Source organism: Nanorana parkeri, unplaced genomic scaffold (genome assembly GCF_000935625.1).
Source record: "Nanorana parkeri isolate BGI_ZX_2015 unplaced genomic scaffold, ASM93562v1 scaffold73, whole genome shotgun sequence".
NCBI lineage: Eukaryota > Metazoa > Chordata > Amphibia > Anura > Dicroglossidae > Nanorana > Nanorana parkeri.
In genome coordinates, this window is record NW_017306341.1 from 548,089 (window position 1) to 566,265 (window position 18,177).

The 18,177-nt window shown below is 42.1% G+C and overlaps 1 protein-coding gene across 1 annotated transcript in view; it reads left to right on the forward strand.

Moving 5' to 3' along the window:
• The window catches only part of JMJD1C (jumonji domain containing 1C), a 299,423-nt gene that overhangs the window by 180,759 nt on the left and 100,487 nt on the right, over positions 1–18,177 (forward strand). The window contains exon 3 of the mRNA XM_018576657.1: positions 17,883–17,996. Within this exon, the coding sequence (XP_018432159.1) occupies positions 17,883–17,996 (114 nt within the window). The remainder of the gene's footprint in view (positions 1–17,882; positions 17,997–18,177) is intronic.

An 18,177-nucleotide genomic window follows, 5' to 3' on the forward strand; every position in this document is an offset into this window, starting at 1 on the left:
CATGTAAGGGGGCAGACTGCTCAGCCCAGGTGTCCCACTGGACCTTCAGTACCCGGTTTTATATGGTGGCTGTGATCCGTTTGTTTGGGCATGTGATTCTTGTTTAGCTTGGGCTGATGGTTCACCAATTGATTACAATGGTAAGTGGAGAGGACATAATGGCCACTGACATGTGAGGGCAGGACTGCTCAGCCCAGGTGTCCCACTGGACCTTCAGTACCGGGTTATATGGTGGCTGCGATCCGTTTGTTTGGGCATGTGATTCTGGGTTAGCTTGGGCTGATGGTTCACCAATTGATTACAATGGCAAGTGGAGAGGACATAATGGCCACTGACATGTGAGGGCAGGACTGATCAGCCCAGGTGTCCTACTGGACTTTCAGTATTGGGTTACATGATGCTAGTAATTTTCTTGACTGTGTTTGTCAATTTGGTCTAGCCTAGGCTTATGGGTTCACCTATTAACTATAATAGTAATTGGAGAAGACCTGTTGGCCAATGGCATGTAAGGGGCACACTGATCAGCCCCGGTGTCCTGCTAGGCCTTCAGTGTCAGGTTATATGGTGGTTGCAGTTAACTTGACTGTGCATGTGATTCTGAGTTAGCCTGGGACAGTGGTCCACCCATTGATTACAGTGGCAATTAGGAAAGATACAATGGCCAATGTCTTGTGAGGGGCAGACTGATCAGCCCAGATGTCCTGTTGTACCTTTGACACTAGATTATATGGTGCTTGCAATCAGCGTGACTGTGCATGTGACCTATAGGGTTGCCTGGGTGGATGATTTCACCCATAGCTGACAGCGGCAAGTGACCTGTGAGAAGGGTAGACTGATTAGCCCAGGCGTCCTGTTGTAGCTCTGGTACTAGTTATTGTGGTGTCTGCAATGAACTTGACCGTGCATATGACAGTGGGTTAGCCTGGGCTGAGTTTGACCAAAGCTGACGGCAAGTGGAGAAGACATGATGGCCACTGCCTTATGAGTGGCATGCCAATCAGCCCAGGTGTCCTGTTGTACCTTCAGTATTGGGTTATATGGTGGTTGCTGTCTGCTTGTCTGTTCTGTGTTAGCCTAGGCTGATAGAGTTCACCCATAGCTTGCAGTGACAAGTGGAGAAGACATGATGGCCACTGCCTTATGAGTGGCATGCCAATCAGCCCAGGTGTCCTGTTGTACCTTCAGTATTGGGTTATATGGTGGTTGCTGTCTGCTTGTCTGTTCTGTGTTAGCCTAGGCTGATAGAGTTCACCCATAGCTTGCAGTGACAAGTGGAGAAGACATGGATGGCCCACTGCCATACGAGAGGCAGACCAATCTGCCCATGTGCCCTGTGATCACTGTAGGAGGATGTTAGTTTCACATAGGGAAAGTAGAGCACATGTCAGCTTTAAGCTGCATTTCCTGTGCCATTTGAAACATTGCTTGCATCAGTGGATGCTTCTTCCATTCCTGGTCTGCCTTGCCTCTTTCATTGAGCTCATGTTCTGTGTGTCTGTGATGTCGTAGGGGAATCAGCAGGATAAATCACTGATCTAGCTCCTTCTGCAGGTAGCAGAACAGCTTGAAGCTGGGTGTTTGTGTCTGTTTTATTTAGTGGAAAGTCGGGGTTAAGAAGTTGAGGATATCACCACACCTTGGAATAGAATCAGACTGGAGTGATGACTACCTGTGACCTTGTATGTCTCCGTCCAGAGAGAGTTCAAGCTTATTAAGGATGTGTCATTGTAAACTCATAAACTCTTAACCGTTTGCAGTTAAGAATTGTAGCTGGCAGTGCCAATAATTGTCAGCGTGCTTTATTGGCTTGAAAAAGGAAGAGAGTATGGTGTGACTGCAGTATTAGGCCGGAAAGAACTTTGCACCTTTGGACCAAGTGGTAATTATAATAATTCTATGTATGATGCAAAAGCACTTTTATTTGGAAATGGGTTTAGCTTGTGACTGGGCAGGTTGTCGTTTTCCGGATACTTGCTATTACCGTGTCCTTGTGCAATAGTAATGTGGAAACAACCCAACGGGTAAAAAAGAGTGGATGTACATGTCAGGTGGACTAAGAAGTGTTCTGATTCTTGTTTTCCATTTGTTGGCCTACTTCTGGAAAAGGAAATCTGTGTGCTTCATTTGGTACCCACAAGGGTCACACATATATATTGGTAGATCTTCATAAAAACGTATTGAACTCCGTGAAAACATTGACAATAAAATGATGATGCTTTGACTTGGCTCCACTGCAAGACCCGTGAGTGCCCTGATACCTACTTTGGATTCATATTGGTAGATTGATAGTAGGAAGAGGTACTTAAAGGTCCCAAGTATAAGATACCGACGTACCTACTACATTCTTTGTTTTACATGAGCTGACTACAAATATTGCTATCTACATATGTGGGCCAAAAACCCAACACAGCCATTCACAGGTGTGGGTATCATTCAGGAGGATGAGGGCCTTGGCATCAACCTGGACTGACAATTCAGACCATGTTCATTTTAAAGTGATGCTGTGCAAAACAAGTGAACTTTTTGTTTTGAACCATTTGGCTCAGTGTATTCCCCCACCCCCCCAGTATAAACCATTACTTGTCAGTGTCTTTGCTTTATTAGATAAAGTGCCCAGCCGTATCGAGGAGCTCCCGGGAAGGACAGGTGCTGAGTGTGATTTAGTACGCAGCCCCCGTCCTTCTCTATGGGAGTACCTTCACCCCAAGTGCAGGTCCGTACGGGTGCGTGTTTCCTGGCTCGGACGCAGGCGGGATCCATCCTGTCAGCGTATAAGTACGGATACCCGCACGGACCTGCACTTGGGGTGAGCGTAGGGCGACGTACGGCCGCGTACTCCCATAGAGAAGAACTGGGGCTGCGTACTAATCACACACCGCACCTGTCCTTCCCGGAAGCTGCCCGATACGGCCGTGCACGCAGCTCGGAGCTGTACGTGCCGGCCTTTTCTCGTGTGAACGAGGGCATATAGTCTTGCTCCTAAAGCTATGAGCTATATGCCTCACATGAACCTGCACCTCCTCAATATGATAGATGGTTGCACCTGATTATTAATATATAAATCTTATGATAACATTAGTATATATCGATGATAAATATACAGGTTTCCATGGGGAGTTGCATATCTCCTGCTTTGTTTTACTAACTCTATGTTTGTGGCCTTAGTGTGACACTTTCCCTTGGTCAAGAGGGTTGCATGTGTTAGTGAAGAAGCTTATTCTTCATTTACCTTTACCATTCTGTAGGAGAGGACTAAGGAAGTGTTGGACCCTACATCTGTAGACTGTGTCTCCCAAGTGTTCTTCTCAAAGGGCAGGCAGTCAAGTCTGCAACAGAGTAAGCCATTCACGCTGTTGCCCAAATGTGACAGATGTAACATTCCAGATATGTGATGATCATTATTGTGCACTGGATAATCAAAATGGTAATTTGAAAACCATGTAGATCTCATGACTGCATGTCATGTCCTTGGAATAATGTCCAGGGAGTCGTCAGGCGTGTAATTCAGCAGCGGTCCAGCTATGCACCAATAATTTTTAAAGAAGGTCTAAAATGTTCCTTCTCTGCGGATCATCTGCTTGAGTATGGGCATGTTTACATTCTGTAAACTCTAGTCAAAAAGTAACTCAAAGGATAACTTCTTGAGTAATGCAGAACAAGGTCAATGCTAAGGCCTTCAGTATTTTTGCTGTTACACAAATGCTTTGGTTTCCTTCTATTTTCATGATTTGCAGTTTGAAACGGTTTTGTTAACCCCTGACAGCCACAAAACAAGGTGCTGGCGAGATTGTTTCAACAACATTTTTAAATGACTAAAAATATCCCCATTTTGAGTTTATTTCCAACTGAATCCATGACATCTAGGGCTGACACATAACTATGAAAGGAAAAAAGAGTGATTTGGACATTGTGTTTAATAATTTAGCATTGCATGAGCTGCTCCACTGTTAGTGTTCCAGGCAGCTGAGGCTGCAAGCATATTTACTGCAAAATGAGATTATTATCCAAGTGGAGCGCTCATTAGGACTCTTACCTCTGGGAGAGGAAAAGGAAAAAAACAAAAACCAATGAATAAAAAAAAAAAAAAGGAACCAGTCGAGCGGACTTATTTGTACAAAAACATGATTGTCTTCCAAGTGTCTTGGCAGTTGTGTAGCTGGGGTAAAGAATGGGCTCTGTATCTTGGCTGTTCTCTCCAATAGCAGTTATTTGAGAAGACTGCATTTTTTTTCCTGTATGTAATGAAAAAGTGATCCGTGCTAGCATGGAGTTCTCTAAGTCAAATACAATATTGTTCCATCTTAAAAGCAAAGAGGGATCATATGCATCATCTACCGATCATCGTCCTTATTGCTGCGGCTGGTTGTTTTACAGGCCAACTCTAGCAGAAAGTGATTTTTCAGTTGTGTGGTTGCTGGCAAGCTAGGTCACCTGATGTCTTCCTATCTGTAGTAGTGAGGTACACCCAATGGGATTTCCAACGCTGCCTTTGATGTTATAATTCCTTCCTTTCTCAGTGGTTTCTGTGTGATGTACATCGAATGTATTGGAATATATAAATATTTAGGGCATCCAGGAATGAACAACTTTTTATAGCCTTGTAAGAAAGGCTGGAGATGTAGCTGTAATTATTTTAAGAGCAGTGGTTGTTACCTCTTGGGATTTTTATGTTCTTTTACAGCCTTTCGTAACTCTACAGAGTTCTAAGCCAAGAGCTGAACATGTATATATCAAGTTCAGAAGCCAGTTTCACCAACTTCAGAGTCAGCGAGAACACTTAAGGAGCCAGGAAATATGTCCCCAGCAATACAAAGAGTTCAAAGCCATTAGGTTCCAGTTGTAATTTTCTTTTTTTTTTATCAGCTGACTCACTCCTGGGAATTGTCTAGCCCTTTCCTGAGCAGTTTTTGATATAACCGTGATCATATTTGCTTTTTAGGCAGAAGACTGAGTCAGCATACGGTAATTTGGGAAGAATTGACTGAGTCATCTTTTACCTGAGGACTACAATCATAATTTTTCCTATTACATAAGAATGTTGTTATTTTTTTGGGTAGATACTTAAAAGCTAGGTATATAGTGTATAAGTGAATAATATATTATAATATGGAAGGATTCTTTCTCTTCAATTTACCAAACATTTTTCTCTTGGCACATCGTAAGAACATTTTTGGGATTGCTAAAATTCTTGTAGCTGTCATCAGCCATTATAATGGAGGGAATGCAAGGACATTTCCCTGTAGGAAGGAAGTAAAGCAAGTTTTTCTGGTACTTAAAAACATAACATCATGGTTGCCATGTGTGTTTACGTTTTTCATTGTTTGCATTAGGGAGTGAGTTGTGGGTGTGAGTGTCGTCAGTTTATGGTTTAAGATCTTCCTTCTTTATTGGAAAGTTAATATGACATTTAAAGACGTATATCAGCAATTACACATTCTTTTTTTTGCTCGTGATCGTATGCTTTTGGTTCCTTTTAACATGGAACAGCTGTGCAAATCTGTATAACTTGTATATATCCCTTCAGTCTTCCTTTTGACAGGCTAATTAACCACATGACCTTTGGGAAGTTACCCAGTGTCCCAATAACAAGACTTGGCAAGAAAGAAGTATTGTGAAATTGCATTCACAGGGTGACCATCAACCTTTGTTCAGTTATGGAAGTTGCTGTTGGGTATATACAAGTTTAATTTTTTCCTGAGTCTTAAGGCAGGACTTAAAGCTTTTTTAGTAGGTAGAGTGGGTAGGTAGGTGAGAAACCTCTGTTAGCAGTGGTAGGTTTTAATAGTCCTTTCCGATGTTGGATTTCCTTCTTTTTTTTGCGTTAGTAGGATACACAATGGAGAAATCCTCCTCAGTAGTGTCATTGACAAAACTGATAGAGGTCCTAACCCTTCACTTTATTCAAAGCTACAGAACAAACATTGGCCTAAGTTCCATCTTAAGGAAATGTATTGTTAGATGTCCTTGTTATAGTAATACTTGCTGACTTGAACCTTTGTGACTGATCTCAATATTTCGCTGGTGGGTACTTTTGCTGCAGATATTGATAAATATTTAACACTCATTGACCAAAACCTATTTTAGTGTAGTTTGAATACGCTTTGCAGATAGTCTTGGGGTAGCTTTGTTTTGAGAAATTCTGGTTTATTGTAAGCAAATTTGTCAGAAGGCAGTGGTTTCTTAAGGTGCCCATACACCTTACGACCATCGCAAGACTTTTGTCTTGCGATGGTCGTATGCTTCTTGAAAGCCCGTACGATCTGCCCACCTTGGACGGGCAGATCGTACTTGCGATCATCGAAAGCCCGCCCCGCTGAGGGGCGGGCTTCCGATGACGGCAATGCAGAACGGGCAGTGTGCCCGTGCGCACACCGGCCCGTTCCGCAGCTATCGGGCGAGCAGGCTAGAAACCTGGCTCGACAAAAGACGTGCGACCGTACAGTAGAAACGGTCGCACGTCTTAGTTCACACTGCTCGATTCTCGTACGATCGCCAGATTTCGCCCGATTCTCATACGAGAATCGAGCAGTGTATGGGCACCTTTTAGGCTTGGAGTAGAGTAGCGGTAAGTCAGTGCTGCAAGTTCATATTAAATGCTCCTTGGATATGAGTGTGGTGTTACAATGAGGATCTGGGTGGAATAAAATGAATTTGGTGTGATAGCGATTGGATTGGCTTTGACAAGAGGTGCTCCTTCTTGCTATCTAGGTAGGTTAAAATGGCTTATTTGTTACAGGTGATTCTTGAACATTGCTTCTGTTTATCAAGGTGGTTGTGACCACCTAAGTTTCCTCTAATGCCTTTTAAAGCTGAGGTCTTCAACCTTTGTCAGCTCATAAGCCATATTTACAAATTATTTGTGATAAACTTGCTCATTGTGAAGCATTGTCTGGTATTGATGGATATAATATCTGTTGTAATATATTTACATCATCATCTTTGTTATCTTGTTTGCTTTCTACAAATATGGTAGTCAAGTGCTGGCCCCTCTCCAACTCCCCAAATGACCTGCGATTTTATATTTCCACTGAACTCTATCTGTTATTGAGAAATGGTATTGCATGTATGATTTGTCTGCCTAAGGAGAACATTTCTTCTTGTCCTTGTGATGACAGCGAGAGACTTTAGCTGGCTGCCAGTGGCAAGTTCTTCTGCTTGACCCTGGCGTTATGCAGCAGTTTCTTACCAAGCTGCTCATGACTTTTATCTATATGCCCCCTTATGCCTGCAGTGGCAGTTTCTTTGGAAAATCTCACACAACAAAGGCGTGTTCTGTGCAATTTTGAAAACTTTTGCTTTCGTAGATACGTGGATGACATTTTTCACTCTTTCATAGAATGAATATCATTATTCCTTTTTTGTATAGTGGTCCTCCAATTTCTATCCCTGTGTAGGTTTTGTCCATGCCGCATGTGTTGTCATTCATTTGGAGTGCCTAAGAGAGAATACAAAGTTCTTAATGTGACCTATAATGCATTGTGTTATGTATCTTTAAGATTGCAAGCTCTCACGTGCAGGGCCCTCCTTACCATCTTGTCTTGACTTGTATTGTAACTGTAATGTCTTCCTTATATTGTAAAGTGCTGCACAAAGTGTTGGTACCATAAAAATCCTGTATAATAATAATAATATCTTGGATGTGCTTAGCTGCAGTTTATTAATCATGCCTGTTGAATAGTTACAAAGTTACATACATAGTATTTGAGGTTGAATAAAGACATTAGTCCATCAAGTCCAACCTATTAGGATCTCATTCTAGGAGTACCTGTACCCCTGTATATTACCTGTACCCCTGTATATTACGGTCCCTTAAGAAATCGTCCAAAAGTTTCTTGAACAATTCCACATTATTTGCTGAAATCACCGCCTGTGGCAGTGAGTTCCAGACCCTAACTGATCTTACTGTGAAGAACCCCCTTCACCCCTTGTGCTGGAATTTTTTTTCCACCAATTTTAGGTGATCCTACCAGTCATTAAGGAGTCCTTTAAAAATGAGGATTAATGGTCTAGTTATAACCTGGCTTAGGGACCTTGAAATAGTAATTGGGGTACATTTATCAATTTGGTCACGTTGTCGACGTTTCTTAAACCATCACATGCCCGATTTCTAGTGCATACAGTGACAGATGTATTATCCTAGTTGATCTCAATATGCGCTCCTCATGGTTATGGGCAGCAATGCTAACTATAGCAAATTTTAAAAGGGACAGGTCAGTATTTGCATAAGTGAGCACCGTCGGTGTTTTTCCTCCCAGGGTATGTATAATCTTGTTTTAATTACATGCAGGTACCAATAGTTGCTGTATTTTTGTTCAAGCTGCTATTATTACCACCTAAGTACCAAGACAGGTTTACTTTAAGGAGTAATCTGATTCATTGAGATTCCCATCATGTCCTCAGTGTGTAGTGCCTTTCCACTGGCTGTGAAACACTCAGCCAGGTGAACAGGTCCAGCAAGTCTGCTCAATCACATACTGTATCTCTTACTGTTTGTGAATGAATTGTGCTGTGAACACAGATTTATGATTATCCTTTGTATACGTTTTGCAACACCGAGCAATCAGATAAATGTATTCCAACACATCATTTCCCTTCCTTGTCATGGCATCAGATGCTGCCAGGTTCAATTAAATCAAAATCTAAGAATCCCACCAGCCACTAGTTCTTTGTTCAGCATAAAGGTGAACTTATTCCCTTGGAGTTTCAACGTTTATGTAATCAAATAGTCATATGTATAGTATTTGTCCAGCTTGGTGGAAAATGTATCATTCAATAGTGGAGACAGTTAGGTCTTGTTCACACCAGTCTCTGCACACGCAGTGCAGTGGGTTGTGACCGCGTTTTTGATGCGTTCCGGGCCGTTTTTGGTAAAATGGGCTTTCAGTGCATTCAAGGGCGTTTGCATGCATTCCAGAGCAGGTAAAATAGGGCTTGCTGCAGTTTTTTTTTTTAACATGCTCTGGAACTGAACGCTGCAGTGTGAATTAGAGCCCAAAATACCATTGGAATACATTGGATGCAGTTTTGATCCGGTCTGTAACAGATCTGCTCTGCTCCTGGAACGCGCTTGGTGGGAACAAGGCCTTAAAGTTCTTCAGTCTCAAATATATTTCCTTGAGAAGTTGCAATCTTGAGTAATTCAAACTGAATGAAAAATAAAATGTGAAAGCATATTTTACAGTGAAAACCGTATCACAGATGATCAGTGGATGTGGACATATAGGAAGTTGCATTCATTTGTAACTGTATACCTTTCCCTGTGAAAGCTTTACTTTGACCTTTTGTTTCCAGAATCACAATGTGTGTAAGGTGAGGCAGTTGACAGTTCTGGAACTGTCAGGGCTCATCCACACCCAAATGGTGAAGTCAATGATACAGTGAATGAAATCTAGATCTTTTCTGGTCACTGACCAGTTTTGTATGATTGCATGCAGTACACTGTGACAACATGCTTCCAAGATCCTACATATCCTCTTTAGGACACCTTCAGCACCAGTCTATCCCAGCCATTCTCGACCAGGGTTCCTCAGTAGGTTTGTAAGGGTTTCTTGGTCTGTGGTTGATTGACCTCCCATTTGTTGGTTCCTGCATAGTTCACAGGCCACTTGGCAGAGTCATCAGCATGAAACTTATGATTTTTTAAGCTCGCTGTAAGGGTGGCATTCAGACAACCACTGTAAGGGAGGGGCGGTCATTTTTCCCATTGACCTCCAATGTGAAGAAGGGAAAGGAATTGGTTTCAGCTGACCTGAAATTTATTTCAAGGGTTCATCTGATGAAAAAAGGTTTGAGGAAGGCTGGTCTAATTACTCAAGCCTTTTTTTTTACTTGCAGCTTTCAGTGTGCATAGTGAGCCATCAGATTCCCCTTACACTCTGAGATTCCAGCTAATGTACCATTACCCTTCTTCCCTCATTATTTATTAGTGTAACTCCATGGCTGCTGTTTTTGCCCCAGTAGTTTTGGGGCAGTAGCAATCTAATGTCTGTGGGTAAACCAACAAAGATATATCTCTGCTCGTTATGCTCTGATACAAAATCATTCTTTCAAGCACCTCCATATAACAGTTAAAGAGTCAGAAATATCAACCCATGCTGAGCCAGCCTATTACCGTACTTGTCCTTAGTAGTCCTTATCTATTTTCCTTGTTTCAGGTCAGTATGTTTGTACAGTTTCCAAACAAATGCCTTATCACTCAGCCCTTGGCCCTGTTCCTGGGAGCCATTTTCCTGTGTAGCTAAACAAACAGTTTCTGAAGCATTACTTGAGTACACACACAACACAGACTGTGGCAGTTGGAACATAATGCGTATTAAAGTGTAGTTCCATTTTTGCTGACAAATTGGGTTTAACACCAACTTTATTTGTTACGTTTTCTCATTCACCTAGAATAATAAAAACTATTCTTAAAAAATGCTGCTTACCCTTTTACTTGCTGAAACTTCTTACATGACTTTCCCCATCTATGTAATTTTAAGGAGGGGACTGGGGTGTTAATGTTTACCATAATTAAATTTGGTAATAATTAAACTGAGGAAATAAAAATGCATTAAAAAATCTTAACTATTAACATTACTGGACCTTATTTGTGTCACTCGGCTGTAGATCCTCAAATCATCTCTGGATTTGTGCTGACACTGTCCTTCTGGAGGATGGCTACTTTTGTTCCCCATGGCCCCCGTGTGTGTTGTAAAATAGCCACCGCTCCAACCTCACTCCTGTGATGGACTACAAACTAGTAAACTAAACGTGACATTGTAGTCCATCACGGGAGTGAGCTTGGGCTGGTGTCTACTCTACAACACACACAGGGACCACGGGGAAGAAAAGTAGCCACCCTCCAGAAGGAAGGACAGTGTCAGCACCACTTCAGAGATGATTTGAGGATCTACAGCCGAGTGATACACAAATAAGGTCCAGTAATGTTTAGGGCTGCAACAACTAATCGACATAATCGATTATTGAAAAAGTTGTCAACTTTTTCAATAATCGATTAATCGGCTTCCGATCAGTTGGCCCTGTTCACGGCTCCACACACGCTGCGCGCCGCACCTCCTCCCCAACTCACGCTCACCGCTGCCAGACCCGCCCGCATCCACACTCTACACGCCTTACCTCCTTCCCGCCTCACACTCACCACCCGCCCACATCCACGATCGGCACAGGGACGCGGGGAGATGTAGTAAGGAGGAGGAGGAGGTGTGGGGTGATGACAGCCGCTGATAGACAGGCCCGATCTCAAAAGCAAGTTGCTGGAAGACTGCTCAGGTAAGCCTGCACTTACCTCCCCCCACATGGTGCTCTATAATGTATTGCTGGGATTTGTAGTCCTCTATACAGCGCAGTGCAGAATATCACCAACTATAGAGGAGTACAACAAATCCCTGCAATCCGTTATACATAGAGTGTATAATGTATTGCTGGGATTTGTAGTCCTCTATACAGCGCAGTGCAGAATATCACCAACTATAGAGGAGTACAACAAATCCCTGCAATCCGTTATACATAGAGTGTATAATGTATTGCAGGGATTTGTTGTACTCCTCTATAGTTGGTGATATTCTGCACTGCGCTGTATAGAGGACTACAAATCCCAGCAACAGTACATTATACAGCGCAATGCAGAATACCGCCAGCTATAATGTACTATTGCTGGGATTTGTTGTACTCCTCTATAGCTGGTGATATTCTGCATTGCGCTGTATAATGTACTATTGCTGGGATTTGTAGTCCTCTATAGCCGGTGCCATTCTGCATTCATTGCTGTATAATTTTACACTTTCCATTTCACTATATTGCACCCCACACCTTTTTTTTTCTTCCACCGCTCCAAGCTTGCTCCTGTGATGGACTACAATCTCAATACAAACTAGTAGTCCATCACTGGAGCCATTTTTTAAAATGTATTTTATTGTTTATCCGATTAACCGATTAATCGAACTTAATAATCGGCTAACTAATCGATTTTGAAAATAATCGTTAAGCTGCAGCTCTAGTAATGTTAATAGTTAAGGTACTTGAATGCATGTTCAATGCATTTGAAGCCATTAGGTGGATTTTTATAGATGTGCTTGGAGTAAGGATCTTCTGTAACCTCATTCCAGCAGAATATGACATTGTGCTACCCATCAGTTAGGGCAAACACAGCAGAGCTGCTCATACCATTGTTGGCTATAGTAAATGGATACAGCAATGATCAATAAACCACCATAATGTGAAGTTGTGTGCACTTGGCTATTTGTATTTTGGTTGTGTGCTGTGGCAGTGTCTGCACACTGTTACTGGAGCTTTCAGCCCTCCTGGGAAAAGAGAAGCTTTTGAAATGATTACATCATCAATCTGAATACACAGAGGATTCTGGTCAGCTGGGCCCTTCTTTTGTTGTGACATACTTATTAGAAGTTTTGTTTTATGGGGAGCTCCTATTGCTTGCTGTCAGTGACCGGTTGACCTGAACTGTATCAACAGGACCTGGTTAATAATTAAGACTTGTATGTTATCTCAGACAGTACAGCTTGAGTGAAAGACAATATACGGAAAAGCACATTGGGCTCAGATTAACTGCATCTGGCATAATAAAGAACTATGTAAGCCAAAATCGTGTTCCTCCTGAGAAAGAGGCCCTCCCCGATTTAAAAAGTAAGATGTATAATTGCACTTCTGAAGATCAGCCTGTCTACAGTTGATGGATTGAGCACTCTATGCACAGTGTAATGACATGAAGGTAATTAGATATAAAATATGAAACTATTTCGATATAGGACCTCATTTTAACTATTTATGAAAAAGTAGGCATAACAACCAATTAGCAGCATTTAATGTTATTTACAGATTTAAAGGGTAAATCCACCCAGATCCTTTTCTTCTTATTTTGTACAAGAGCCCAGTGGCTATATCAGTCCACCCAATGATGCCTGTATCTAACTATAACCAGCATCAATTACTTTTGGGTGGACTGATTCCTAATCATCACAGTGAGTTAAAGTGAAAATTGACAGCTGGCGCTTTGAGCGTACTAGTTTATTGATATAGGTACAAACATTGGAGGACAGGTGTCGGATTTGACCTTTATGGTTGCAATAAGGAACATTTCTATGCTTCTAGGTCCTACCTGACTATGGTAAATATACCCTGCCGGAGCTTTCATGCAAGAGTTGGTTGGCTGGGTTGCATTTTCCAGGTCAGTTCTTGTTGTTTTCCCCTAAAGCTGGCCACACACCTATAGATTATCTGCAGATTTCCTATGGTCAGATGGAGTAAGTGCAACAGATTCCTCCATCTACGCTAAACTGTGTGGATGGAGGAATCTCCCACTGGGACAAGCTTAAGTATCTTGCTAGTCGGCCCCGCTGGCTCTCAAAATACCTGAACCATCTGATTGGATGCAAGCATTGTTCGGGTGTTTTGAGTGTCCAGCGGGGATGACTAGTAAGATACTGAAGCTTGGCCAAGTGAGAGATTCCTCCATCCACACAGTTTAGCATAGATGGAGGAATCTGTTGCATTTTTTCTTTCTGACCATAGAAAATCTGCAGATAATCTATAGGTGTGTGGCCAGCTTTAGAGAGACTGGTACGGTGATGTATGCTAAGCACTCCCTCTCAGGGCTGGTTAATGCCACATCCAGTGCGTTTTAGCTTGGCCACTAACCGTGCTAGAACGCACTAGATGTGGTGAGAACCAGCCCTCGGTACTAAAGCTCGGTATACATGGTTAGAATTACTTTACACACACACACACACACACACACACACACACACACATACACACACACACATATATGTGTGTATTTTTTTTTTTGTTTTGTTTGTTAGTACGTGCCCATGCATATCAACTTTTGGTATTAAGTATTGATTTTCAACAGCCAATCAGCATTCAGCTTATAGAGGTCAACTTGATTTACCTTTTGATCTTGCATTGATTGCTGTTAGGTTATTACACATCACTGCTGTCTGCATAGGAATATTAAGTACCTATGTGTCACATTTCTGCACAACTTTTTAGGATTATCCCGGTGCCTCTTGGCCTTTGTATGCAGATGACGGATAATGATCTCCAGGTTTGAGCATGGTATCTGTATAACATGACACTGTGGATTAGAAAGTTGAAAGATAATTAGCAGTTGGGAAATCCAGGCTAAGAACACACACCTTTTTATATCCTGCTATGTGGAAACCACAGACACTCCCATATAGCTGCAGAGAACACAGCAATGTTTTGTTGGTGAAGTGTCACATTCCTCCTGACCTGCCGTTAGCGTAAAAGGGTAGAACGTTGCTCAATACGTTTACATCTTCTGGGCTGATATCACAGTGCAAAGAGCAGTGATGATTGGCAAAGTGCAGTAATCGCTAAACAATCGGATTTCAGTTTATTGGATTAAAAAACAATGCAAGAGATATTATAAATGGGTGGCATGGTTATGGTTTCTATGCATGTTTTTATTTTTACGGGTAGTGTAAGAGTTAAACCTTGAGCAGTACTTCTGAAGGACAGAATGGCTCATTATCACATGCAGACATTTTTCTAAATGTTAGTAAGCATGATAAGATGGCCAGATGTTTTACTGCCCGTCTTTTTAGTGAGAAGCCAGTCAGTTTTCTGCCTTCGTTTTCCCACATTGCACTGTGAGGATGAAGGGGAGAATCTGGCTGCTATAGGCGGCAGTTTTTTATTTGATGCTCATGTAAAATAAATTACAGGATCACCTTGTGAAGTATTTCTTTGTAAGTATTCCTTCAGAGGGCCATATAGGTTGCAGAGTATTACAAGTGCTGGGATAACCATGTTCTCCCATTTACTCACCGAAGTATGCTGTGTGAACTTCTCCCCAACTTGGTCAAGAAATGTTTGTTGTGAACACTCTGTGATAGAATAACCATTCCCTTTTCTCATAAGAGCTTGTAATCGCTCTCTAGTTAACCCTTCCAGTTCTTGGTAATTGGTTCTCAGTGTGTCTGCTTGCTCAACACCCACTTATCTCTCTTGCTTAGAAATAAAGAAGCCACCTGGGCATGCATGCGTTTTAAATAAGAAATAGTCTTTACTTACTTAGACCTTGCCTAAGTCTAACCACCATATGATGTCTGTGACCAACTTTCGTCAGACTAAAACTGTCCTGCTGTTTATCAGATCTCAAGATATACAGTCCTTTTTCTGAAACATTGAACTTCTCCCTTGAGGCAAGTCACTCTCATGGCCATCGCCTCTTGCCTTTCACTAATGGAGCTGGAGCAGGATATGTGATCCTTGGCATTGCGCCTTTGAAGCTGCACACACACCGAGGTGTACATTTCAGCCAGAAACCCACTGAGATCCAAGGATAAAACACTGATCTCACTGTACTCGCCTAGAGGATCAGATGATGCCCCCTCAGACCTGTGTTGGCTATCACACCGGGCCTCCGTAATCTAGAGGCTGTAGTGACCCTTACACTGCTGAGCTCATATTATTCCGAAAACCCAGACATCCTGTTTTGACTTCTGATCATAGACTGAGCATGGTACACTGTGTTAAAGGTGTTCCACCTTCTCAGTTAATGTATTCAAATTTCAGGGCAGCAGAAGTTAGGCCAGAATAACTAGTTGTTGTTGCAGAGACCTGGAAATAAATACTCGGTCTCTTCACACCAAATGTGTTATTTTTCCACATAGAAACTTATTGTCAACGATTTTTCTGGTTTTATCTTCAGAAAATCCTCCATTTTTGATGGTCTTCTTCTATTGCTGATAGTATGAGGCACCTGTCTAAATAGTTTTTTGTGTATTTGTCACCCTGCGTCTGCAGTCCTGTTTAGTCATCTCTGACCATTTACCAAACATCTGCATAGATTTATGTTCGTATATGCCATACTTCAACTAAAGGCAACGTTTATTGAGAGAAATGTTTAGAATGTCATTGCTGTCCTCTACTACACGTGCCCATTGCCTGACTGGTCCAATGATATCAGTATTTTGACTCGCTTACCTGGGAAAAGCACACGGATCAGGAGTTTTGCGTTTTCTTGCTGTATTCTGGATCCGCTTTGGAAGTCAGAGATACCAGGCAGTTAGCATTTTTCAGAAGGTAGTCAGCAATGGTAGCCTGCATACCTGTGTTGGTATGCAGGCTATGGCTGCAACCACAGTGTTGTTCTTGTGCATTGTTTAACTGCAGTGGGAAGTACGTTGCAACACGCAAGAGTGCACGCAATGATGCATTTCCATTGCTTTAAATAGAAGAAGCATCTGGCCAAAACGTAGAAGTGTGGTCTAAGGCCCCGTGCAGACCTACGCAATCCGGGATCCCGCGGTTCTGCACAATGCAGGCCGCGATTGCCACGCGGCCCCATTGATTTCAATGGGGTGACATCCGCGTGGCTATCACAGAAAAAAGGTACATGTACCTTTTTTTTTTCTGCGATACACGATGTGCGGCTGTTCTAGCCTCGATCATGTTTGGCGCAACTGGGGTGCCATTAGAAAATATTGGCACCCACAGCGCGATCGGTGCACACCTAGGCGACTCTGATCAGTGGCACGTTTTATGTTAATGCAGCTCTACTATTCAATAGCAGTGGAGACATTTTCTTCTGTGGAACATCTCCTAAAACATCTTGCACCTGGTTTGCACTGGTGATGATTAATCTCTCCTCCTGGTTTTGTATTTGTAAATTTGCACAAAAGTTTGCTTATAGAACTCTCGAACACAAATTGGAAACACTAGGGGCTTATTACAAACATTATCAAACTAGAGAAAGAATAAGGGATGAACTTGGTGGTGCTGTCAATTGTGACCAGCTGGATTTCTTGTTGGATATGTATATCAGGGATGGGCAAATCAATATCGAATTCAGGAGAAAACCTTAAAAGTTAGGCGCCAGCTGTGATTTATAAGGAGCATTGGCTTCCTTGCTCCTGGGATTTCCAGCCCTGTTTTATGTAAAATAAAAGATGAAACATAATTGGCCATTGTGGGCAACAACTGCATTTGTTTCCTCTCCTTGTAAATATCCCCCAGTGTTTCCAGTAGTGGAACTGTTAATGTCGCTAAATATAACCTATTGGCTGTATGTCACTAGAGGAGGAGGGCTTGACAATTACTGGATCTGCTAAACCATGCAGCCAGAATATGTGTTTGTGCCCATGCTACAATAAAGCCATTGGCAGTCAGTGCGAGGCATGCTACGTCTGTGATCCTGCAGTGTTCATATCTATAACATGAGGAAAAGGAGGCATGATCACACTCGCACACCTCCTGCATTTTCTGAATCCTTTCACATGTATGGAAGCAGTAATGGTGCTCATGGCTGAATTGTAGAATTTGGAGGGTGAACGGATGTGTAAAAGAATCTTGTACTGAGTGACTGTAAAGGGTGCCAATGCTGACCTGGGTGTCTTGTTTATCCAGTGGCTCTGATTACGTTCCTGGGAACTGACCTAGAACAAAGTTTGCAGATTAGGAGTCCTGATCTCAGTCTGACTTTCTAATTTGCATGCTTGTTCCAGGGACAGCTAGGTAATAAGTTGAACAGGGGTCATTGATTGCATCCCAATTATTAGTCTGTACAGTTTTCCCCCTAATGTGGATTCTCATTGGACATCCCTTTTATGGAAAGTTGCAATTCATACAATTTCAGCATACATCTCGCCTGTCAGTGTAACTTTTTTATGATAATGGATGAGTAGTGACGATATATTGGGAACCTACTAGATTGTAAGCTCTCACGAGCAGGGCCCTCCCAGCCCTATTGTTCTGAAAATGTATCGTACTGTAAATTGTATTGTAATCCATTATTTTGTAAAGCGCTGAGCAAATTGCTGGCGCTATATAAATCCTGTATAATAATAATACAAATAATTGCTGGTGAAGAAAGCTAAATGTATGTCTAATCTCTTTTGCAGGCTTTCAAGCCCCTGGTTGGAAAAGGTGCATACAACTCAATTATCGCAATAGAATTGTTAGTGGAGAGACATCTGGAGTTTGCAACCGAAGATAGTGCCTTTCAGCCCTATCAGGTAAGCAATCTGGATAAAGGAAAATGTATTGTATTCTCATGGCAATGCTGTGCCCTATGAGGTGGCTGTATTATTAGATGTGTTGACTGGGGGAACCTCTTGGGCGATAAGCTTGTTTATGGTGCTGATTTCAAAAGAAAAGTAAGAGAAACAAATGATTTATGGTCTACAAGCTGTTTAA